Source organism: Schistocerca serialis, chromosome 6 (genome assembly GCF_023864345.2).
Source record: "Schistocerca serialis cubense isolate TAMUIC-IGC-003099 chromosome 6, iqSchSeri2.2, whole genome shotgun sequence".
Classification (NCBI taxonomy): Eukaryota; Metazoa; Arthropoda; class Insecta; order Orthoptera; family Acrididae; genus Schistocerca; species Schistocerca serialis.
Genome location: NC_064643.1, coordinates 292,176,985 through 292,202,342, shown reverse-complemented (window position 1 = coordinate 292,202,342; position 25,358 = coordinate 292,176,985). Strand labels below are relative to the sequence as shown.

Genomic DNA, 25,358 nt, shown 5'->3' with positions numbered 1-25,358 from the left:
CTTCGCTGGCATATAGATGGGTTACCAGTTGTGTCTGCCGAGTGCTGTCGGCAAGTGGGGTTCACTCAGCCCTTGTGAGGCCAGTTGAGGAGATACTGAGAAGTAGCTGCTCCAGTCACAAAAAACTGACAATAGCCAGGAGAGCAATGGGCTGACCACATGCCAGTCCAGAATTCACAGTCAGTGATGCCTATCGGATGAGCATGACACGGCAATTGGTCAGTACTGTTGGGCATTTCCAGGCCTATTTGGATGGAGTTTTGTTCTGTGTGAGCTTGCCGGCCAGTGTGGCTGAGCAGTTCTAGGCACTTCAGTCTGGAACCGAGCGACCACTACGGTCGCAGGTTCGAATCCTGCCTCGGGCATGGATGTGTTTGATGTCCTTAGGTTAGTTAGGTTTAAGTAGTTCCAAGTTCCAAGTTCAGATGTTAAGTCCCACAGTGCTCAGAGCCATTTGAACCATTTTGTGTGAGCTCAATAACACAGAAGAGAGAATGACTCACAAACCAACACATCAGATGCAGATAAATCAATGGATCAATGCATTCTTGGATATCACTCTCTCCCCCCCACCCTCCCCCCCCCCCCCCCCCCCCCCCCCCCACACACACACACACACTTTTGATGTACTTTTTCTCTTCCACTTTCTAAATATTCACATGCTGACCCCATGAGATAGACTCAGTAACTCCCGTTTATTTTATTTGAGAAAGAAGTGCATTTACAGCATTCATACATTATGCCTACCACACCATCAGGTGTTGCACCTCTTGACAGATTACATCCATCTCACACCAGGCCAGTGTAAATAATACCAACTAAAAGAAAGCAATGAACATCTGTTCTCTGCGTTCAATGATACTACATACACAGCTGGAATGGTAGTTGCCCTTTTGTTTGTTGGCCAGATTCTTCATCTGACAGAGATTAAAACTGTGGACATACTGTTTCCTCTGTGGCTCAGAGCATACCATTTCCACCAACTTTCTGGGCTGATCATTAGAAGACTCTGCTACCACACTTGATCAGGTAGCAGTTCCATCTATCAAGTTCAAGATGTTCTCCTTGTCATTCCTGACATCCAAAACCGCACCCTCTCCCACACCATGTAAAACATGTTTACGGCAGTTGTCAATTTGTTTTTTAAACATTTAATCTGAATACTATTGACAATTATGTTTACCTGACAATTGTATCTGGTGGAAGGTGCAAATGCTTCCCTAAGAGATAACAAATAAAATGAAGGAAGATGAAGTTTATTGTTTAAAAGTTAAGTGTTTAACATCCTGTTGATGATGACATCATTAGAAATGAAGCAGAAACTTGGATTAGGTTAAGGATGGGGAAGGAAACAAGCAGTGCCCTTTCAAAGGAACCATCCCAGCATTTGCCTTAAATGTTTTAGGGAAATCACAGAAAACCTAACTCTGGATGGCAAGAGAGGTATTTGAACCATTCTCCTTCTGAATGTGAGTCCATTGTGCTAACTACTGTGCCACGTACATACAGAATAAAATACTCATTGGACTGCTACACCTTCTTTCTCATAAGGAACTGCAGAAAAGTGAATGATAATAGTTTACTTTCAGAAAATCAAAGAAAACACTCAATTTTTGGCGATCAATAATTTGTATTTCTTCTTAATTTTGTCAGTCAGTGACATTAGAAGGCAGTACACACATTAGCAATCAGCTTATCTCGAGATGATAGATGACATTACTCTGTGCACTAGCAAGTCACTCAGTGAGTTCATCCTGTGCCATGATAAGTGAGCCATTAGCAGTCTGGTAGGCCAACCTGGTAGAGCAAAGCCCGGCAGGCAGCCTGCACGGTGATACATGAGACACTGACAACCAGGCAGGCTGGTAAGCTAGCCTAATAGAGCAGAGTCTGACCAGCCAGACTGCATGGAGTGGGGCCCGATGACACATAGCTGGACTGAGAGTACACGAGCCAGCCCTCCTGAGTCATTCTGATACGGGTTGGCAATATGCGATGGACACCTCTGTAGGCAATTTTTCTAGTACTCAGTGTAGGTGGTTCAACTCTTGAGAATGATTGTCTATGTCTCAAATAGCTCTAGGTTTATGTATTCCATAACTACTCCAGGCCAACCAAAGGTTACTGAGAGTGTGCAAACAGAGGTCTATATGAACGTAAATTGGAAATAATCCTCTAATGTTCAAATACAGTATTACTGGAGTGCTACTAGACACAGTCACATTGATTAAGTATCTAAGTGGAATGTTGCTAAGCGATACAAAATGGAATGAGTACATAATGATGGTAATGGGGAGGGGGCAAATGGTCGACTTTGGGTTACTGGGAGGATGTTAGTTATCTATAAAGGAGACCACATATATAACACTAGTGTGACACATTCTTGAATACTGCTGGAGTGTTTTAGGCCCCCACCATTTCAGATTAAAGGAGGACATCAAAGAAATTCAAAGGCTTGCTGCTCTTTTTTTTTTTTTTTTTTTTTTTTTTTTTTTTTTTTTTAGTTTTTGCTGGTAGGTTCAATCAACACAAGTGTTATGGAGATGCTTCATGAACTCAAATGGGAATCCCTGGAGGCAATCTGCAAGTGGATCAGAAAAGGGCATGGCTACTTGTGGTACAAGGTACTCTCACTATATACCATATGGTGGCTTATATAGTATGTATGTAGATGTAGACTGGTTTCCTGCACACTTCAGTAGAGACTTTCAGGAGCTGTTAGATACTGTTAAGGTGTCCCAGCTCTAAGGAGGCTGAAGCAGACATAATGTATCCAAAACAAAAGCACTACATTAGGCCCTCAGGTGGTATTAACCACATCTGTATAGAATCTGGTACCAAACTGGTGAATAATGCATAGTGTTTTAGAAATGTCTACATGACTACAGCACTGACCAGTTTCCACAAATGATATTCCACCCTCATGTGATCTGTGCTATAGCTCAGTCATTCATTCCTCATGTGAAGCAGGGTTTTCAAGGCTATGGGTGAGACACTAGTGACTTCGCAACTGATACCACAATTATAATTTTAACAGTGGTGCCCTGAACTACACAGTATTCAGTTACAGTCAATGTTGGCTGACTACAGTCCAAAATCAGTAAAACAGTGCTGAAAGTGATCAAACATTCACGGCATCTGACCTCACAAATTAAGCAACAGTTCATGAAATAAATCAATTTTTCACCAAAACTACAATCTTGCATTATTCATTCTTATCAAATCATTGAGGAAACTACCAAAAGCTTCCTTTACAATCCAAAACAAATATTCACCTCACAAGACCCATTAGCAAATAACACATCAGTCATGTTCAAATTCCATCACTTCTCGTATAAAACGTAGCACAATATGAAGTTGTGTATGTAATGTGGGACAAACTCTTTATAAAACAAAGAAAAAGAGAGAGTGGTAGAGAAAATTTATTAAGCTATGGTAAAGCCAGCGAGCAAAACACAGAAATAGCACTAATAAGCATATGCAAAAAAACACTGTAAAGCAGTGTGTAAGAATAGTTGTCACATCATGTTATTACTGTTTTTGTAGAGGAACGGTAAGGGTCATGCAATAAACATGTTCCCCAAAAAATCAATATTGCCTCTTAAGGTAACACCCTCACTTCCCACAGAACAAACTAAGAATCCCTCTTCATCAGTGATGTGCACCTCAGCATGAAGCAAAAACTTGTTCTACTTGAAAATCTTGTTGATTTCCTTTATTACATCACTTACAAACAACTGGACATGACAGACTGTAACAGAATACATTAATCATGGTATAAGATGCATAAATGTACTCTAACATAGAATATTTAGTGCGATAAGAGTTTCATTGATAAGTTAGCTCCTTAATAGTTGTTCCTTCATTATGCTACTACTCCAATATTTTTCAACTTTGATCATCTGCCTCTTTGACATACTCTCTTCTGATGCTGGTGAGAAGTCTGCTATACACATGTAACTGAATCTCATTTGTGTGTTTTGAAAAAGTAGTTACACTTGAAAGCAGTTACAATGTCAGACACCATAATAAAGTGAGAGATGACAACCATAAATCCTTGCTCCTTAAGTTGACGTAAAATAAGGTTGTAGTCTTTGTCACCTCTGGATAACATCACTCCTTGAGAATTGGAGACAATGGGCCTTAAGTCCCACTTTGAACATGGTGCAGGTTTTAGATGTTTTGAATTCTTTTCCCAGGTATGTGTTTGAACATGAGAGAGCTTGCAACTGAAGTGAATACATTCAAGGCAGGTGGGGCTTGTATGTGGAGAAGTTGGCTACATAATCACACCCAAGTTCAGGTGTTATAGTTTTGATTGTGTGATTCTTTCCTCTCTACTTGGACCAATCTAGCCAAAACATGTCATTTATTTCCTTTAGCCTTCTAAAATAATTTATAGCTATACAATGAGATTACTCCACTCAGTTGTACCTTTGTCTATTTATGGTAAGTTTCTGAATGGTAACTCCAAACTGCCAATAGCCAGTTTCCATCATAACTCAAGTGAGAAAACTACCTGTCTAATGATGAAAATGTCAAAGTATCTTACACATTTGCCCTTCTTCTCTTTTGCATTTTGTCCTTTGATTATTTTGTGTTAACAAAAATTTATGATATTTCAGCTGGCAATCAGGAAGTGGTGATGGTCATACAGTGTAATCCTATGTTGAGAGTTCAGTGTATTCAAATAAGGATGTAACATGGCATTGCTCATCTGCCACTTTGAAATCATAATTTGTTTTTATTTATTTATTTATTTATTTCATGTTCCATAGATCAAGGTAGCAAGCGAATCTGGCGGATATGCCATGTGTCAAACTGTACAGGGTTCAAATATGACTTTCATGGCAATAATGATATAATGTAAATAAAATATCAATTACAAAACATATACTGAATTAATGCAAAATTTTGTTTCACTATGGAAGATAAGTAATATTTACAGAAACAGAGTTATATTAATTATTACAGTAAGTAAATACATACATGAATACAAAAACCAAATTTTCACTTGCCTATGACAGTGCCCAAAATAATATGTGAGTGATAAAAGTTAGAACATAACATATATTTGCAAAGATGAAAAATAAGACACAGACATCGTAGATTACATTGTTCTTGAGTGGAGCAAGACAATCATGTTAAAAAGAATTTATTACATAAAATCTATTAAAACAAGTTACGCAGCAATTGTAAGGTTAGAAATGATAAGAAGATGAAAAATATGACACAAACACTAGTTTACACTGATTGATTAGCAATGGATCACAATATATTTCAATTATAGATTATATATAAGTAATAAAATCTATTTCTAACATAATTGTAATTTTGGCATTCTTATTCATTTTGTGTCAGAAATTCATCAACTGTATAAAAAGATTTCTCTGTTAGGTACTATATGAGAATTTGTTTGAATTTGTGCAGTTGTTTATGAAGACATTTAATATGTAATGGGAGTGTATTAAACAGCTTAGTGCTGGTATAATAAATTCCTTTATGAACCAGACTAAGATTTTTCAGTTCAATGTGTGGATTGTTTTTGGTCCTTGTGTTGTAGACATGATATTTATTGTTGTCCTTGTACAGAGAAAAGTTATTACAGGCAAAAGTCAACAAGGAAAAATATACTGTGAAGTGATGGTAAGAATCCACATACTTTGAAACAGGTACCTGCACAAATGCTTATGGTAGACACCACTCATTATGCATTATTCATTATTCTAGTCGCTTTTTTTCTGCAGTGAATTGCTCCCCCCTTCCCCCTTCCCAGAGTTGGTTTCCCCCAGAACATAATCACATACAAAATTAATGAATGAAAGTAGCCAAAGCAGGAAGCCTTAATGGTGTCAGTTTCAGCTGCTGAAGTAATAAGCAGTAGTGCAAATATTGCTGAGCCAAGTCTTTTGGAAAGATGAAGAATGTGAGTTGACCAATTACATTTGCTGCATATATAAGCACCAAGCAATTTTGTATCCTCAACTTTCTGTATCATTTGATCTCTACACTTTATGTCAATTTCTTTGAGGTTTCTTTATGGAGTATGGAACTGATAAAAACAAGTTTAAGATTTCAGTGAAAACTTTGTTCAAGACTATTTTCTGACAAATTATCAATGAGAATTGTGGTATCACCTGTAAAAAGGGTAAATTTACTCTTTGTATTGGAACAAAGAGGATGGTCATTAATGAAAATAAGAAATAGCAGTGGACCTAAAACAAAGTCTCATGGCACACTGCAACTTACGGTGGCCACTCAGACAAAGCATGTTCCACAGATAAGCCTTTCAGCATCAGAATCTGCTTTTGATCCTTTAGATATGACTGAAGCCACAAACACAGTAATTTCCAAACTAAATACTTTGCCATTTTCAAAAGAATTGGATCATTTACATGATCGAAGGCTTTCAAGAAATCATAAGAAAATAGCTACTGGCGACTTTTTTTGTTTATGTCTTCCAAAACTTGATTGGTAAAAGAGAAAATTGTGTGTTCAGTAGAAAGACCAGCACAAAAGCCAAACTGGTTTTTATTGAGGATATTATGTAATTTTATATGATCAACAGTCATTCTGCAACCATTATCAGTCACCTTTGTTAGAAAATCTGCTACTGTCAGCAGGTTAAAAGACTCAGCTATATGTTCTAAATCTTCCTTACTACTGCTCTCATTAAGAAAATACACATTAAAATCATCTGCCATTATTAAAGTCTTGGACTTTGAAGACAGGTGGGATAAAAGAATATCTAGCTGTCTCAGGAATCCATTCATGTTTCCTGTAGGAGGTCTATACAGCACTAACATCAAAACTGACAAGTCATTTATATTAATCTTTACTCCATAGGTTTCAGTATCAACAACAAACAATAAACACCTTCCCTTTCCTCCTAGTTTGTCTTGCTCAGTTGTTCTTATTGTGATCAGTGATAAAGTGTCTTAATATATTTCATTAAAGCTATGCCAACACTCAAGTTTTCTCTTTTATTTTATATATTTATGCATCATAATATGCATAATTATTAGAGCTACAGAACACTTTTGACATTAATACACAAGAGAAAACTTTAAAAACATTACTTTATCCCAAAAAGGTTATACTTAAAAAAAGGCACTGTCAGATGTTTGTTCAACAAACATCCAACAGTAAAACTTTGAACATAGCTGCTAAGGTTCAGTGACCATGTCAGAATTATATTAGAACAAATAAGCCCTCGGTCGCAAATATTAAGTCAAAATTGACCAGGTTTCGACGCTACTATGAGCGTCGTCTTCAGAATTAGACTAACTGTTCTAAAACATATTAGTTATATAATACATTAATAAAATTAAAGTTTGTACTGACTGGAAAAAATGCAGTACTTACAAGTCACACATTAAAAAAGATCTAAGCCGGAAAGGCGACGTCATGAATAGTTGTGAGATGGCGAGCCGCTAAGGGCTCCAAGACTTGTTGCAACCCTTGTTCACAGTACGAGCAGCCCTTAGCGGCTCGCCATCTCACAACTATTCATGACGTCGCCTTTCCGGCTTAGATCTTTTTTAATGTGTGACTTGTAAGTACTGCATCTTTTCTGGTCAGTACAAACTTTAATTTTATTAATGTATTATATACCTAATATGTTTTAGAACAGTTAGTCTAATTCTGAAGACGACAATCACAGTAGCATCGAAACCTGGTCAATTTTGACTTAATATTTGTGACCAAGGGCTTATTTGTTCTAATATAACATCCAACAGTTTTTTGTTTAAAAAATGAGTTACTAGCTCATCCTCCATGTGGAAACTAGAGACATGTCCACTCATACCCTAGGAATATACTCACCTCCTGATTTGCTCTGCCAGTACATTAACTTCTTCATCCAGTTTTCTGTTTTTTGTGAGGCACACCTTTCCTTTCATTCACCATAATGGACAAGTGTGTTCTTTTCATCCTAGCTGTGATTTTTATGAAAGAGAACTGCATGTGAACAAAGTATACACATCATTCATAGCATTCATAGCCTGTGACTATAGTATGTGATGCAATGGTTAAGCTATTGGACTCATATTCAGAAGAGGAATTCAGTTCATCATCCAGCCATCCACATTTAGGTTTCCAGTGACTGGCCTACATCACATGAAGAAAATGGTGACACAGTTCCTTAAATGTGACTGTGTGTAATTTCCATAAACCTCCTTGTATAACCTGAGCTTGGGCTTCACCTCCAGATAAATTAACATTTTATTTTGATTTTCATGGCTTTGTTCCTCATATTTATGCTGTGTGTCTGTGTCTTGCATGTAAAGAAGAGAATACATTACATGTCAAATTAATATTGAGATTTCTTATCTTGACATTAGCCCAGATCTTGGATGATTTTAAATACCTATGACTTTCAGATGCCATATCTTCCCCTCCCCCCTCCAATATTAAATCCAAATTTATTCCACTCATGTATCAGAGATTTTTTTCAGAATGATGAGTTAATGTAGTTCTAAAAGACTGTGTACCTCATGGTGATTAAGTAAAATATGGCTAAAAAATTAGACTTAATAAAGTGATTAGTGAGAATCCTTATTTCAGCTATTAGAACAGGAAAGACAAATAGCAGCATCACTTTTAAGCCAAGAGACAATTAAATTCCATAATCTTCCTGGGTTCATAATAAGTAACTTTCCTTGTAAACCATATCAAAAGATATGTGACACAATTATTCATTTATTATGTGACTGACATCTGTAAATTTTTCAACAATATTTCTTTCATTAAGACACATATATTACCAGAGTTAATCATTAGAGAAAAAATTAAGAAGAAGGACTGACCTTTCTTTTCTCAAATAACAATTTGTCTCTATCCTTTGGCATGTTATCTCCCTCCCCAATGTAAAGGTTGTAAAAGACCACAAATGCGCATTTCATTTTATTTCCAAATAAATATTGCCCTCTCTACTTTTTATCTCAGGGACCTAACCAAACAACACCACTTTGTTTCAGAAGCATTGTTATATGGTTTAAGTTTCCAAGCTTAAGAAAAAACTGGGGCTTTCATTTTCTCAGCCACGAGGGCTCACAGAAGTATATGAAACATGAGCTGTATTTTAATGACACAATGTGGAAATAAGGAAAGCTCATAAAAGATCGTGTTGGCTGGAATGGTGCTGACCAAGGTCATCATTTCAGTTTCTTTCTCATTGCTACGTCAGAGGTTCTTTACCCCCACCATCTGCCTTAGCTGCATCTGATTGGTTGCTCCTTCTCAAAGCAAGCCCATCTCATTGGTCAGGAGCGGCATTGTCTCAATGCTGGAGGTGTTAATATCTGTGGAACAGATAAATTGGTAGGTTCAGTTTGAAGAGCCTTCAGTATTTGCTTTTCCTTGCAACTAGTAGTTGGAGAGTACAGAGGACTAGAGCAGATACAGAAAACTGTAAGTTGTATTTATTACATGCTTTGTTAATTTGAATTTTTGTCTCTCTTTTTGTTTACATCATAGCACTTTGCCGTAACAAGTTGGATAACAGATACGAAAAACTTCACAATCATGCAATTAATGCTAAAAAGATGAAACTGAAATATTTGTTGACTGAGTTGACATTTGTTTTCAGAATAAAATTAAAGGTAACTCTATTCTGTTGTTGAAAATAACCCTTTTGACACAGCTTGTGCATATGGTATATTTTCATATGACAGCAATGATAAAATTCTGAACATGTAATGCTTTTTACAGTAGCCTTTAAAAGTTTGTTCTTGCCACTTATTTTTATTATTTGTACTGTCAATGAGGAAAGAACATATTTCTAATATGTATAAAAAAAAACATTATGGAGCAATACTCAGTATATCCCCTTTTCTGTACTTTTATTTCTAATTCAGAAATTTCGAAAATAACATTGTACAATTTATGCTTTTATTAAAGCATGGAATATTTTTCACAGTTAGTGCATGCAATGGAGTTTCATTCAATGTTTGTTTCTGGATGATGACATATCTTAACAGCAGTAGATAATTCATATATTTGTGAATGGAAAAAAAAAAAAATTCTAGGGGAGGGGCTGAGTCACCTGCTTGCCCTTGTCCCTTGCTGGGTACAGTCTTGGTCTAGAAGCTGCTGGCTATCTGCATGAACTTTAATTTTTTTTTATTCCACGCAATTATGCTACAACTGTGTTGTGTGTGTGTGGGACAAGGGAGTAGAGGCAGAGGCAGGGGGGAACTAGACATGAGTTTCAACTGATACATTGTACTTTTTCGATCTAAGGCTTATTTATGTATTTCCTTGTAAAAATTATCTTTCTTATTGTTTCATGACAATAAACATAGCCATTCAGAAGCTCCTGTGTCTTAAAGACACAGATGCCTTAGACGCAGGCACTGATGCTGTTACTAATTCAAGATCTTAAAAAACTGTCCTGCATGACCCCCTTTGTCAAACTCCTTACTCACTTCAGATCCTGTTCCAGCATTTTAAGGTTGTTCTGCCACACTTACATTGTTCCAGAAACAACTCATATCTCAGTAGATTGTGTATAAACAGATAATAGATGCAAATTCATTTAGTTACTCTAATTGTATGCTATATATGCACTTTATTTCATTCTCCAGAAAGAGCTGTGTGTCACCAGAACACAAAAGTCAGCAGCATAACTAGAACTGCATTATGAATAAATATCACAGTTTTACTTGCACCAAAAACAGACCAATCAGGAACAGATGGCAATGTAAAAAAGTAAATATTAAGCATTATTGGAATGTAGATAATTGTCTTAGCCTGCAATCTCATTTATGCAATCAACAATTACATCTGGAATACTCCTGTGAATGCAACTCACATTTATATGAATATCACGTCACTTTTGAAATAATACATCAAAACATACTTGAATCATACTATCAATTATATGAATACAATATAATTGGAGTTCACTTATGAAAGTGAGTATCTTCACGTAAAGGAGCAGTTGCTGCATTTTCCGTCAATTAACTGTGTAGTACATGTAACGGTTTTCATTTGATGACATCAGATCAGTGGTTTCTTTGACAGCTAATTAATTAAAGCATCCAGAGTGAATGAAATATTATGCATTCAATGTCAGTGTATTTCTGCATTTTGCTAAACTTCTCTCTTTTTTATTTTTATAGATAATACTTTTAAAATATTGTATCACAAGATAATTGTACAAAAAAGCTTCTATAGAACATAAAAAATGTAGAACATCAAAAATCACGTAGTGCAAATAAACACTACAGTATCTTCCTTCAGAATATAAAAAGGACTTTAAAAAAAGATTTTTTGGTACCATTATATGTAATCAAATAAGTTCAGCATAATACATGCAGATGTATTATTCATATGAAAACATCAATTCAAAATCACAGAAACTGAATAAATACTTCTTGACACATATAAGCAAAAGTTGTACTGTTGCAAAACTAATAAAATGTAAAGTGTAACAGCTGTCCATGGAACACACAGTCGGCTTTCAGATCCTGGAAACTCTAAATGTGCAATAGTATAACAGTATAGAGGTAACTGACAGAAAATATTTTTAACATGGTCAAAATGTGGGAAAGGATTAATATATTTTTGTGGAAATAACTGCAGATTATCACATTTCATTCAAAACTGATTGTTATTGCCAGTGAAACATGCAATTTAATATCAAATTCACTAACTTAAGAGTATAAGAAATCAAAGGTCGATGTTGAGGCTTTAACAAAATATTTGGTTACCTACATACTTCATTATTTTTATGGTTCATTTTGGCCTACTGACACTTTGTGTATAACTTCTGAATTACATTACAAAATTAACTGATAAAAAATAAAGGAGTGAAAACATTTATTTTTAAATATTCTAGCATTATTATCTACAACTGCACAACTCGAAATATGCCAAACCACATTTCTTGGTTAGTGAGTTGATTTATTATTCATTCCTTTCACTGTTATACTGATACCAATTTGTTTTGATGAGAATGCATTGCAACTTTATGATGTATTAATAACTGGAATTAATGTGTTGAAACTATTATTAATTAGTTGCAACTCTGTTTTCAATGGTCTTGCTACATCACTTCAAAATTTATAATGAAGCAAAAACCATGATACAATAATCTGTCATTCCTTTAGCATAATAAGTAGCATACACAAATTTGGGTGAACAAATCAGCAAATGATACTGTGGCTTGTAAAACAATTTTTATTCGGTTGCTCTTAAGTACTGGTACTTAAATAAAAAAAATTACATATAATGATAGAGTATTGATACTTTTGTGATGGAATAACTAAGACCTTTCTCCACAATAATAAGAATCCCTTTTAATATGAACATAAAGGTCATGCTTAGAAACTGTGATCTTCATAGGTACTATTTGTTTTAAGATGATGCCATACAACAGGAATGCTCTAAGGTTGTAGCTTCTTAAGCCTTTCAGATCCGATCAACACATGTAGAGGTAAGGAAAAATATGCTAAAATGAGCATTTTAGACAAATCAACTGAGTGACAGGACCAGTTCGATTTGTTAGCAAATTGTGAACCCAGGTTTTTAGAGGAACCTACTTTATCACTACCTTTTGGTATTATATCAACTTCATCATCGTGAGGCACATGAATTTTAAATCCATTAGAACTAAACCAATTTAGGATATTCATGAGTACTTTATTTACAGATGCATTGTTTCTCTGAGTGGTTTTATTTTTTTACACCATATCATTACCAACTTCTCCTTGATGTATACTAGGATCAGCACCCAGAGATTCCTGCAGAAACCACTTTAAATATCTCAGTGCAATGACAGTACCTAGCATGTAAATATATAGCTGTTTAATGTATGCTAAAGAAAATCTGGACAAATTCAGCATGAGATGTGATGTACACACCCACAATACCAGAAATAGTCGCTTGTTGGATGTTCCTTTCTCAAGGCTATAAACATTTGGGTATAAATTTTTTTAATAAGTTACCATACTCAGCTCATACAGCCCCATTTAATAAATTCAAGAATGTATTGCAAAATTGGTTAAAATGCAGTGAATTCTATACAATTGAAGAATTCCTAGGAAATACTCACTATAATACAAGCTTTCAAGATTTTAAACATGGCTGCAGCAGCAACTGTTAAAATTCTTCACAATAAAGGATGGCAGCCAAAAACAGTTGCAGGATAGAATTTTTTTATTAAAATTCTTGACCAAGGTTTCGGTACATATAAATATACCTTCATCAGAAGTAAAACTTCTAAAATTACATCATGCACTGGAGAATAATAAAACAATTATGCCAAAAGGCATCGTCAGTAATTAAAATATCATCTCCATTTGTATAACATGTGTAATGGGCACAGGATCAAAGCGAACAGTTTAACAATGTTACTTCGCCTATGAACTGTTGAGACACGAGTGTGAAGGCACTAAGGCGGTGAATAATACAAGCTTTTAATACGTGATAAAGAAATGTTTTCAATCCTTAAATAAGCTAAATAATTCTGTGTATGTAAGTGTTTATTGTGCTTAACTGTACTCCATTGTAAACTTTGATGAAGCCAATTGTATGAAAAATACTGAAAGGCGAATAAAAATATTCTATTCTATTCTATTGTATTCTATTCTGAAATCTGTTATTTGTTATGTGATCAAAATAATTCTCTATTTATTTTAGTCACTGCCATCATTTCTTTATATGAGCATTTCTTTGGAACATGGTATTATACAGTTTGGTCTCCAAACTTTTCTTAAACACAGTCATTTCTTGGCTTTGTCGCTCGGTGCTATTTTGTTGAAAATTGACCTAGTGAGACTGCACCTCTGTAAGGATACAGGTTATATTATGAAACAGTAAAAAGAGCAACCATCTGCTGTTCTTTATTAAGAAGAAATTGCATTATTACCAATCTGGGACCAATTGGTTCATCATCAGATTGTTGTTCATGTATATAATTTCGTGCAGCTTATGCTGAATACACGTTTCCTGTTTTTCATTGTGGTGAAAGTTCTTTGCAATCAAAAATCCTGTTTTATTTTATGGCACTGTTGACTATTTATAAAGAAATTCATATTTTGCAAAATAACATGCAAGATTCAACATTTTTCTGAACTACAGAGAAACAGACAGTGAAGAACACCACATACACTTAAATATTTCAGCAACACAGAATGCTTAGTGTTAATCTGCTTGACCATTAATTGTGGACCCTTTTCCAAAATAGGTCCTTTTTATCTTTGCACCGTTAGCTACACCAGCCCTGTCTCTGGTAAGGCTTCATTTATTGTGGACAGAATCATCTGTGAGGTACCAGTTGAGGCACAATCATCATGCAGCATTTTATGCAAGCATGACAGCCCCTAAGTTATCACTGAGACTCAAGGAACTTAGAGAACCTGTACAGGTACCAAACACCCTAATAAAAATCATACGGTTAAGCACAATGGGCATGACCTTTGTATATGCATTACCATGTAGATAATTCGTATTCCTAGCACCAGTACTTCGGAAAATAGTCATAAGTGGCAACCCTCTGGTTGGCGTTCATCACCCACCTGCCACAAACTTCCACCTGTTAGTCCTATTATTGTTTATTTCTTTTCCATAAGCCTCATTTCTACAACCTGCTTCTTCTGGCATTACAATTATTTCCACATATTTGATTTTCCTCTTTCAACCCTCTTTTATAGATGATCAATTCTTACTCCTGTTCTGTCTTTTTAGTACCACTTGCTTTTTTTTTTCATTATTCTCCATTGTTGTCCCATTTTGTCTGATCAGTGCTTCAATTTTTGAACATTACCTCTCTTATCTGTGAGTAGTCAACAGCACTGGGAGTCATTTCTCAGTTTTTCAAATCTCTTCTGTTAGTTATACTTTTTTGCTGATTTTGTTATTCTCTAATTCAGATGTCTCTCTCTTGGCCTTGAATCTTTGAGCCTTTTCTAATTGATTTGAGGTTAGTTTCAGTTCTTTTAATCTTTACTTTTTTTCCAGAAAAACAAACACTTGAGTTCACAAATTAGCACTTTTTTCTTTCTGTATGTATAGATCCTGCTGTGTGTTATATGCATAAATTATTTCATTTCCATACAGGTTTTATTTTAGTTTACTTTAAATGACTATTTTCACTATAAATAGTTTGCACTGTTTGTTTTTTCTAGCAGGAACAATGAATGTAAGCAGGACCAAGACATCTAAACGCACACAGAGACGATTCAGTGTCTATCAACAGCAATCACCAAAATCAACAGAACAGCAACAGAAAAAACTAAAACAGGAGAAACTGCAACAACAGCAGGACCAGCAGCACCAGGACCAGCAGCAGCAACTCTCACAAGAACAGGTACATGATCAAAAAGATCGATATGAAGAAAAAGAGCTAAAGCAAGAACAAACAAAAATGGAACAGGAACAAGAACAAAATCTAGACGTGGAACAGAAGCTAAACCCAGATGAAGATCAGGAGCAAGAGCAAACTGAAGATCCACAGCTGAAAACAGAGCCATCCCAGGCAGCAAAAAAGGAATCAAAAGATACACAAACAAGAAAGGAGCAGAATTTCTGGTACTGGCTCCCTCACCTCACTGACAATTCTCCATGGGAATGTCTTGTGAAGGTAAAAGACCATGTTAGTAGTTAGAGAGCTGAAACTCTTCAGTATTGTAAGAAAGGCAGTGTGTACTAGTCACTTGCTAGCTAATAAAAATTTAACATACTTAAAACTCACCATATTTTGAGGTAGCCTTCGCCAACTATTTGGCAGTCACAGACAAACTGAATTGAGTTCAAAGCATAGTCCCTCAAATACGTCTCACTATAAAAGTGAAAACTTGTGCAATAAATTTGATGAACATGACCCCAAGTTTAACATAAAACAGTCTTTTGAACATTTGTGATAAGTAAATCTGCATTTCATATCAGATCTAGGTACCTGTCTCAGATATAAACTTAGACAGAAATGTCAAGAAATGGAAAGTCAGATAAGAAGAAATCGTTTACTCTACCCAGAATTTATATGTTAATTATATGTTACAAATTAAGACATACCTGAAGTGAAAATGAAAACTACCAATTGTGCTCTTCAAGCATGCCACAGGAACTAACAGAGCTTCAACCTATCACAAACTTCACTGAATTAATTACATCTAATCGCCAGTTTTCTCTGAAAGGGCTAAAAATGTGAACAAATAGCATTTTATTATTGTTTTAACAGTAAATCTTCAAGAATGGCTTCTTTGTCAGATATAGACGGGTTACCAGTAGTTCTTACGTGAGCTCTGTCTGATGATATTTGTAGAAGAGAAACTCTCTCTTGAAGGCAAAGCAGCCAGTTAATGTATTCACTTATCCAGTGATTCATTCATTTATTTTGTTCTGTAGATCCCATCAAGGAGAACCATCATGGGTTTGGAATGAATGAAGGCATACAATTAGTATGAGACAAAGCCATCACAGAAACTTAACCTGCATCGTGTATTAGTAATAAAACTCTCACTATACTGCCTAACGCTATTCTCACTTATGACCTTTAAAATCAATGGAATACATTAGTACGAATGCCGCTGCTTTGAAAAAAGGTGCTACCTTCTCAGATTTAATATATAGCTCCTGTTTTATCTGCTTTTTGTGGCTTACTGTCTACCGATTACAATTTTTCAAGAGTAATACTTTCTCATCCATAAATACTGACTCCTATTTATTGCATATTATTACTCATCATACAGCTTCATAACGAACATTGCTACTTGCCTTGTAGCTAATATAAATTTTCAATCTCTGAATCTAAAGACTCAGATAATTTGTAGAAGGAGTCACTGATGAGGTATGTTTTTAATTTTCTTTTGAACTGGTAGGAATTCCGAATTTATTGCTTTATATTAGACAGGAGCTTGTCAAATACATAACTTCAGTCTGAACCCAGGTCATGGAGGCAAAGTTTACAAGAAAATCATTTCTGTGTCTGTATAGTGACTGTCTATATCACAGTTTAGTAGAAACTGATCTTCATTTTGGCAAGAAAAACCAGTAGGGAGTATTAGGAAGTGAGCCTAAGAAATCAAGATCCTTAAAAAAAGACTTCAGCAGGATTTACTTTATCTGCATTACACAATATTCTTACTGCTAACTGCTGCTGAAAAAACACTTATTTACTTTAGGTGCACCATACCAGAAGGAAATTTCATAACACAATATGGCGTGAAAATGTGAAAATATGCCAAATAAACTAATATAACTTGATTTGTTCAATATTTCTGAAGAGCCTTGATTGTGATGGAATTTATGGTAAACAATGTTTGAAAGAGTTATTGTGTAGCTCTATATGATTTTGTCATATTTCAAAATATCAAAAATTTCAGGTACAAAATGTTCAAATGTATGCAATTTTTATTTTTAAGCTCACACACTGAGAGAATAATTTTACTTTATATATCTTTTTTACTGTATTGAAAGTACTGTCAGAAATTGCATTTTCTAAAAATGTATTTCCTTTTATCATTGCAGGGTAAAGGCCAAGAAATTTTAGAAACAGTTTTCAGCAGTACATCAGGATCTCAGTATACAAAATTTACACGCCGACAAAGAGGTATTGAGCAAACAACAGAAACTGCACAGCACAGCACACATGGCCAAACCACTCCAACTCAGCCTCGCACCCAAAGTTCAAGTAATGTGAAGAATATTAACTGTTTCTTTTTTGGGCTTCTATAAAGATGTGACTTCCAAAATTTCTTAATTTCATTTATTCATTTGCAAACACTTTCCATTGTATGAATGTAATTCACAATGTGTGTAATAGTTACATTTTTCATGAAATACAAAGAATCAAGAAACATGTTTCTGTATGTAAGGCAGTAACTAAAAAAAGAAAAATCAAACAAATGTTGTGGTGGACAGGGAGTTTTGTAGTACCACATTCTGCTGCTAGAAGAATAGAGAGGAACCATTCCTGAGTCAATAACTCAAGCATCATTGCTAAGGAAAGTCCTGTTTGGCTTGTATATTTTTAAATTTCCTAGTTACAGTTCTTTTGTGTGCTCTTCATTTTTTAGTGGCTGATTCTCATGCACAGCACGCAGACACATATTTTTGTTTCTTGCTTGGAAAAACTGGCACAGGAGCTCTTAAAATGTTAAAAAGAGCCTTCAAGGATAATACAATGAATAAGACTCAAGGGTTCATGTCATTTTCCCATTTCAGAAGTGGTGAAATGTCAATCAATAGGAAATCTCACTCTGGTCGCCCTTCCCAAGCTCAGTATCATGAAAAAGTTAAAAAATCACCCTGGAAGATTCAGGGTTGTCTCAAGTGACTTGGAGTTCAGTTCAGCGAATTTTAATGAAAGGTTTGGTGATGAGAAGAATGACTGTCAAATTGGTTGGTTGGTTCCTCCATTTGGGGGAGCAAACCCAATAGTGAGGTCATCGGTCCCATCAGATTTGGAAAGGACAGGGAAGGAAGTCAGCAAAGCTCTTTCAAAGGGACCATCCCAGCATTTGGCTGAAGTGATTTAGAGAATCACAGAAAACCTAAATCGGGATGGCCACACACAGGTTTGGAGTGTCGTCCTCCCGAATGTAAGTTCAGTGTGCTAACTACTGTGCCACCTCATTCACTGACAAATCTGCTGAATGAATATGACATCAGGTGGAAGTTTCCTGCGATCTAAAATAAGAGTTCTGAAATGATCTAAACATTTTTCCCAAGGTCATCCCAGATGACGAAACATGGTGGTGTGGTTACAACCCAGGAATGACACAATACTCAAATTGCTGGAAGACTTCAAGTTTGCCCCATCCACTATATTGACTGTTGTCATAATGATTAGTATCTTTCTTATTGTTCAGTGAAATGGCTCTGTTCTCCCACTTGCTTGTGGGTGAAATATGCTTGTCCATAATTTATGAATATATAATAAATAATAACCTTGCTTCATTAACTCTGACATGAAATTGGTACCCTGATCCATAATCAGTCTCTGTTGAATGTCAAACTTCAACAACCAATTAGTCACCACAGACTGAACCACTGTGTTGCTTACTGGTTTGGGACAGCCACCATCCCCACATAACATGAAAAATGGTCTATTATAATCAATATATAGCAATTCATAATATGTCTATACTGGTCATTTCAAATGGTTGATTAGCCTCCGGTAATCTTTGCAGTGGAATACACTGATGGCTCAATTCACCCCACTTCGCACACACTACATAGTTCTTCACGTACTGCTGTACATTCAGCTTATGTGTTTGCCATCAGTATTGGTCAGTTACTCTCTGTTCCCTGGTTTTATGGTCCACTAACATATGACTGTGTGGCCATGTCAATACTTCTTCCTGCAGCATAGCTGGAATCACAACACAAGGTCCAAGTTTTGTTTTCTTACATACCAGTCTGTTGTGCACAATTAATTGTGGGCGCATTGCAGATAGTTTACAGTCTTCTTCACCAGCTTGTTGTTTCTGCCACATTGTAGTGATGTACCACACTCATTGTAACACTTAACATTTCAGCTGGGGCCATCCACATTCTCATGTGTTCTGCCTGGTCGATGGATTACCTCAAAATCAAACTCACTTTAAGTAATAATTTATCATGTGTTGTTAAATTTCTTATCATACAAATAGTACTGGAATTACATTATGTCATTTATAAGGCTCAGTATTTTCTTCATTGTTGTAGACCAATTTTTCTCCACTTTATTCAACTGGTATGAGGCAGAGGTAACTGGATGCTTTGCTCTGTTCACTCCTTGATTCAGTGTGAAGTGAAGTGCATGACTACTTGTGTCAGATGACAATACAATTGCCTTCTCATAATTTGGACAAACTAACACCAGACTGGTTATCAATGTTTCTTTTAATTTACTGGCTCTTCATACTCAGATCTGACAAAACTTTACTTTCTTTTTCAGTAGATGAGTAAGAGGTCATGCTATCTCTGCAAATTTTGGAACAAACTTCCTCTAATTATTTACTAAGCCTGAAAAACGATTGTAACTTCCCTTTCATACATAGTGTTGGAAAATCTTGCATTGCTTTTACTACTCAACGTCCATCATGACTCCTTCATGACTGGGAGTCACATGCACTGCATGTAACCTCTTAAATGCCTTCCTTAAACATAGAATATGTCCCTCCATATTCTTTGCAAAGACTGTAGGTCATCCAAATATATCATACATTGCCTTGGTTTTAAATTTCGCAAAACTTCATCTAACAAACACTGAGATATGGCTGGCACGTTTTTTAATCCAAATGACATTTGCTGAGACAGGTAATTTCACAAAGGAACTGCAACTGTTGGTTCTGGATGGTCCTCCAGTGCTACTTCTAACCTATCATAGCCACTTCTTATATCTGTGGTAGAGAATTAAATGCATTGCCTCAAATTATCCACAGTTTCCATTATTTTTTGGTGTGGATAAGCATCCATAATTGTGCAGTTATTGAAATATCTGTAATCACAACAAAAACTATATCCTTTTGTGCAGAGTACAAATTTATCCCATCCATATTATCTTCCTCTAAAATCTCCAAATTGGCAACTGTCAATCCTTCAGACAAGTCCATGTCTTTGGTTGCAAAGTTATCTATTCTGATGGGCACTACCTGCTCACTGGCCAGCTCCTGTACACATACCACACTTCTGTGCACAAAACACCTTGCCTTAGGTAACTCATCATTCTCTTTTAGTGGTTTGTAATATTTTATCATGCAAATTAATCCTTAGTGGCCATGCATACAATCTAATTGGTTCCTCTTTCATGAGCAATGAACTTGTTGCAGTGTGGCACAGAAAGCAGATTTCCCCAGCTAGAACAATGCCCCATTTAGTTCTACTACATGCTGTCTGAGGTCCATTTTAGTATGATGCTCATGTAAGATATCTAACCCTACAACTGCATAGTAACCTTCCTCTCTATGAGTCAAAACTTTCAGGCATCCCTTTAATTGTTTTGCCTCCATCCAGACACCCAAGCTAATGCACATCTCTACCACCCACCGTACATAACCTATGATGTAGTGCACCCTACTTCCTTTTTCTCATGAGGTCCACATACACCTACATCAATAAAAACTTATATTCTCTTCCACGCACTAAACCAATTAAGTAAAATTCCACTTCTGCACACACTTTAGGTGTGTTAAAATTTAGTGCGCATGCCACTGGACCCCATTGTTGTTTAACAGTGGGTTACCATTCCCATTCTGTGATACCTTACCACGCCCCTTATTAGACTTCTGTCTACAGTTTTGTTCTCGATGGCCTACTCACCCACATTTACTACACTGCAGTTGACAGCACTCTCATCGTACTTGGCATGGTCATCCACAATGGCAAAATTTGTCTTCCACAAAGAAAATTACCTTATCACAGACTCGAGTCACTGTTTCTATTTCTTCCGATGGTGTTGCCATTCTTATGGCTGCAGCTAGGTCTTTAGGAAGCTCTGCCCATTTTTATGGTACATTAAATGGCAAACAGTGCAAAATGCATCTAATGCTTCTGTTATTCCTCTTTCAGTAGGAACATATTTGTATCATTTCTTTCCATTAGCTCATATATTAACTTTAAGCTTCCTAATCCTCTCCACAAAACTTTCAATTGACTCCCCTTGTTTGTGACACATAATTCAATTTTTTTCCTGTAATATCTATTACTATTCTTCCTCCTATATCATTGCAATAAGCCTGTCATCAGAATTTCAAATGTGTGAGCATTCCTCAATTCTTCATGATACATCATGTACATTTTGGCACCTTCCACCAAATCTGACTTGGCCATATGCAGCAACTGTTCCTTGGGTAACATCCCAGCTTTGGGGCTACAAACAGGTAGTCTGTAAGTGCTAACTGATCCTCCCCTGTTTTATCAACGAAAGGAGAAACTAGCTTAGTGGCACTAGCACCTAGGATAGGCATTGAGATAACGGATGAGGATCTGTCCCCCTCATTGCATCTAACTGCTTATGCAAGTCCATGATGTTTGCCTGCATTTGTATCATCTGGTTCAGAAAGGTCTGAGCCACCTCCATAATCATAGCCTTCTCTATCCCTGGCACACTCATTGCAAAGCCTATGCCCACAAAAATAGGAAAATAGAATAGAAAAGGACTTAATATTAATACTAGCATTATACTTCTTGCTACAGACACCTGTAATCCTCACATCTCGGTATCAACCATGAGCACTCTCTACATTCTATTGTGTAATAACCAGGTCCACAATACTCAAAACAAATTGTTGTACACACCTATCTGGGTGCAAACCACCATCTGTTCCTTAGTGTGCCCCCTAAAGTCACTCACTTGAACAACTAAGTCCATTTTCACCAGTTGAACCTTCCATCCAACCTTGCAATACATACGATTAGACATTTTCACTGCAATAATATGGAAAAAAGTAAAAAATAGTCTGTTTCAAGTGACCACATTGAAATGATGCTGCTGATTGCTGTCCCTAGACATTGCTTGTTGTTACTGGCTATCTACTGACATCAAATGTAATGATAAATGTGTGCAACATTATTAATGATATTGGCAATGTGAGCATCATTATCAGCCAGGATGATCACTTCTGTGGCAGAATGGTATGTATGGGACAGTGGGTTGCATTCTACAAGGGCCGTTTTCTTTTTTCAATCTCCAATCGCTTAGTGTAGAAGCTACGCAAGTGACAGAAAGTGGACATGCGCTGTAGGCTACTGTGTAACTCTCGCACTACACCCTCCACCATTGCCAACCTCAGGGTATCAGTCTGCGTTGCACTACAGCCATGTAAATATGGCTGCCGCCATTGTTGCTCCCGCCAAGTGTGAATTCCAAAGTGTAATTCAGCTTCTGCAAGCAGAAGGGAATAGTACAGCACAAATTCTTTGGAGAATGAGCTGAGTGTGCGGTGATAACTTCATGACTGATGGTGTTGTGCGTGAATGGTGCCAAAAATTTAAAGATGGCCAAATGACGTGCATGATGAAGGGGACCAAGGACGCAATTCTGTCATTACAGCCGACATTGTTGAACGAGTTGACAGAATGGTTAGAGAAAATTGTAGGTTCACCATAACTGCTTTGTCTATGGAAATTCTGGAAGTTTTAAGATCTGTTGTACACTCTATCATTACTGAACATTTAGGCTACAAAAAACTTTGTGCTCGTTGGGTTCCAAAACTGTTGATGGATGCCCACAAAAGTCACCAAATGGTGTCAGCCTTATTAATGGTGTCTCAATGGTGTGTGTATTCACTCAGGCACAGGCTGCTACCTCAGCATAACACCCAGCAGCATGCATGCTCAAGGCAGTGTGCATGTGTGAACTAGGTGGTGGTGCTATCTCCATGGAAGGCCACAGCCAGTACAGTAGCTGTGTTGACTTAAGGAACTGCAGACCTGGGGCGATCTTTTCTCAGTAGCAATGGCTCAAGACATGGAACCATCAGGTCTTGTGAAAGATTGTGGACCAGTGGCTACAACAGAGGTTCCAGACTTTTTTTCCTCATAGACCACATGCCAATTCTTTCTGCTTTGCATTGACCCCTGCCTTTCATATATTGAATCTTTAGAAATTCATCAACTTCAAATATATTTTTGACAGCTAATACAATGATAATCACTTTGATAGGTTTAGCTTTATAAACGTAGCAAAAAAAGTTAGAAACAGGATAGGTTTTCAAACTTCCTGGCAGATTAAAAATGTGTGCTGGACTGGGACTTGACCCCAGTACAGCTCACAATTTTAATCTGCCAGAAAATTTAATATCAGTGCATATTTTGCAGCAGAGTGAAAATTCATTTTAGATTGTGTTAAGTTTTATTCATTTCTTAATTTAAATGACACAAAACACAAATCTACTAAAATTAATACATAAATGCTTCAGTTTGGTTAGGTTTAATTTTAAATCTCCTTGGTCAGTGACTTTCAGTCTGTTTCAAGATTGGCAACAACACTGAAACCACTTCCAATCAGATACGAAAATGGAAAGGCTATCAAATAATGCATAATACAGGATAAGTAACAAGTTCACATCTCTCAAGCCTGAATTGCTGACATCACTTTCTAACCTACATCTTGAGTTCATCATTAGTATTTATTCCAGTCAGTTCTTATTGTAACATTACATCCATTTCTTCAATATCAATGTACAGATTGATAATCCACTGTGGTCTTCCCACAGTCAAACCATCCTCAAACCTAGTTTCACAGTCTGTGAGAATGACATTTAAATATCGAACAAAGGTTGAAATGTCATCATCCTAGCAGTTTTTCTGTGGCAAATTGGAAAACTGAGAAAATTCACATCATCCTGTGTTTTGCTTCATTAGTTTAATTATGACAAGGAAAACTGAGATGGTGGACTCTGTTTTTATCTAATTTAGATAGTTACCAAGTAATCACAACTTAACCTCATTAAATCTAGTAAACAATTCTGTTAAATGAGCAATACCTGGTTTCCCCTTAATTGAATTTTCTTTTAAAATTGGGTCTTTCATATTCAGAAAGTCTAAAACAGTCTACAATAGTGAGAATAAGTCTGTCAAATGTAAGTTTTTTTTGGCAGCCATTGTACTTCACTGTGAAGGAATAATCAGTTAGTCCTCTTCATTTTCTTTGAGAAATTGAGCAAATAACATAGAATTCAATGTTGTCTCAAATTTTGTGTACTGTGTTAATGACAAGTTGAAGAGACGGATGCAACCAACCACTCAGGTTGTTAGCAACTGTACGTTGTTGATGGATGACTCAGTGTACTGCAAGCAATGTGGGTACATTATTTTAAAATAGCTTATAAATCCAGGCAGGCCTGATTTAAGGCACAAGTGACACAAGCTACTGCTTCAGGCACCAAGTTGAGAGGGTTTCCAGATGCACAACAAGTGTAAGATTTCTATAAGGGAAACATAACAGTTAGTAGTGGCTGCTTTGGGCACCTTGGTGAGACAGACACTACGGGCATGCAAATGCAATATTTGGACACAATAAGTTTTACAATTAGTAGTGAAAACTGACATGGGTGAAAGCATACAAGGGATAAGAAGGGAGAGGGGGTGCCAAATGATAAGCCACTTGTGTGGAAAAATATTCTCGTATGGGCCCTGACTCAATGATAGTGTCAAGACATGGCAGGTGCTCCATCTGCTGCTGCTAATCTATTTCACAGAGGGATCACTTTTTCCATGACATAATCTTTCATAACATTAAATAATGATTCAACTTGAGTGTCTGTTGTCACAATTCTCACAAAGAGCAGTTCATCATGGATTTCTGGTCCATAACAAAATGAATGTATGCCAATAACAATGGTTAATAACCAGGTAAAGTTGACTCATTCAACTCTATGGAGAAATAGGTCTTTTGCAGCTAATTATACAAGGTGCTTTCAGTATCA

General features: G+C 36.3%; 1 protein-coding gene across 2 annotated transcripts in view; it reads left to right on the top strand.

Moving 5' to 3' along the window:
- The first annotated feature begins 9,310 nt into the window (after window positions 1–9,310).
- The window catches only part of LOC126484263 (transcription factor SPT20 homolog), a 42,485-nt gene continuing 26,437 nt past the window's right edge, over window positions 9,311–25,358 (top strand). For both annotated transcript variants that reach the window (XM_050107685.1, XM_050107684.1), the window contains exons 1-3: window positions 9,311–9,411; window positions 15,132–15,586; window positions 17,473–17,635. In XM_050107685.1, coding sequence (XP_049963642.1) covers window positions 15,140–15,586; window positions 17,473–17,635 — 610 coding nt within the window. In that variant the 5' untranslated portion in view covers window positions 9,311–9,411; window positions 15,132–15,139. The remainder of the gene's footprint in view (window positions 9,412–15,131; window positions 15,587–17,472; window positions 17,636–25,358) is intronic.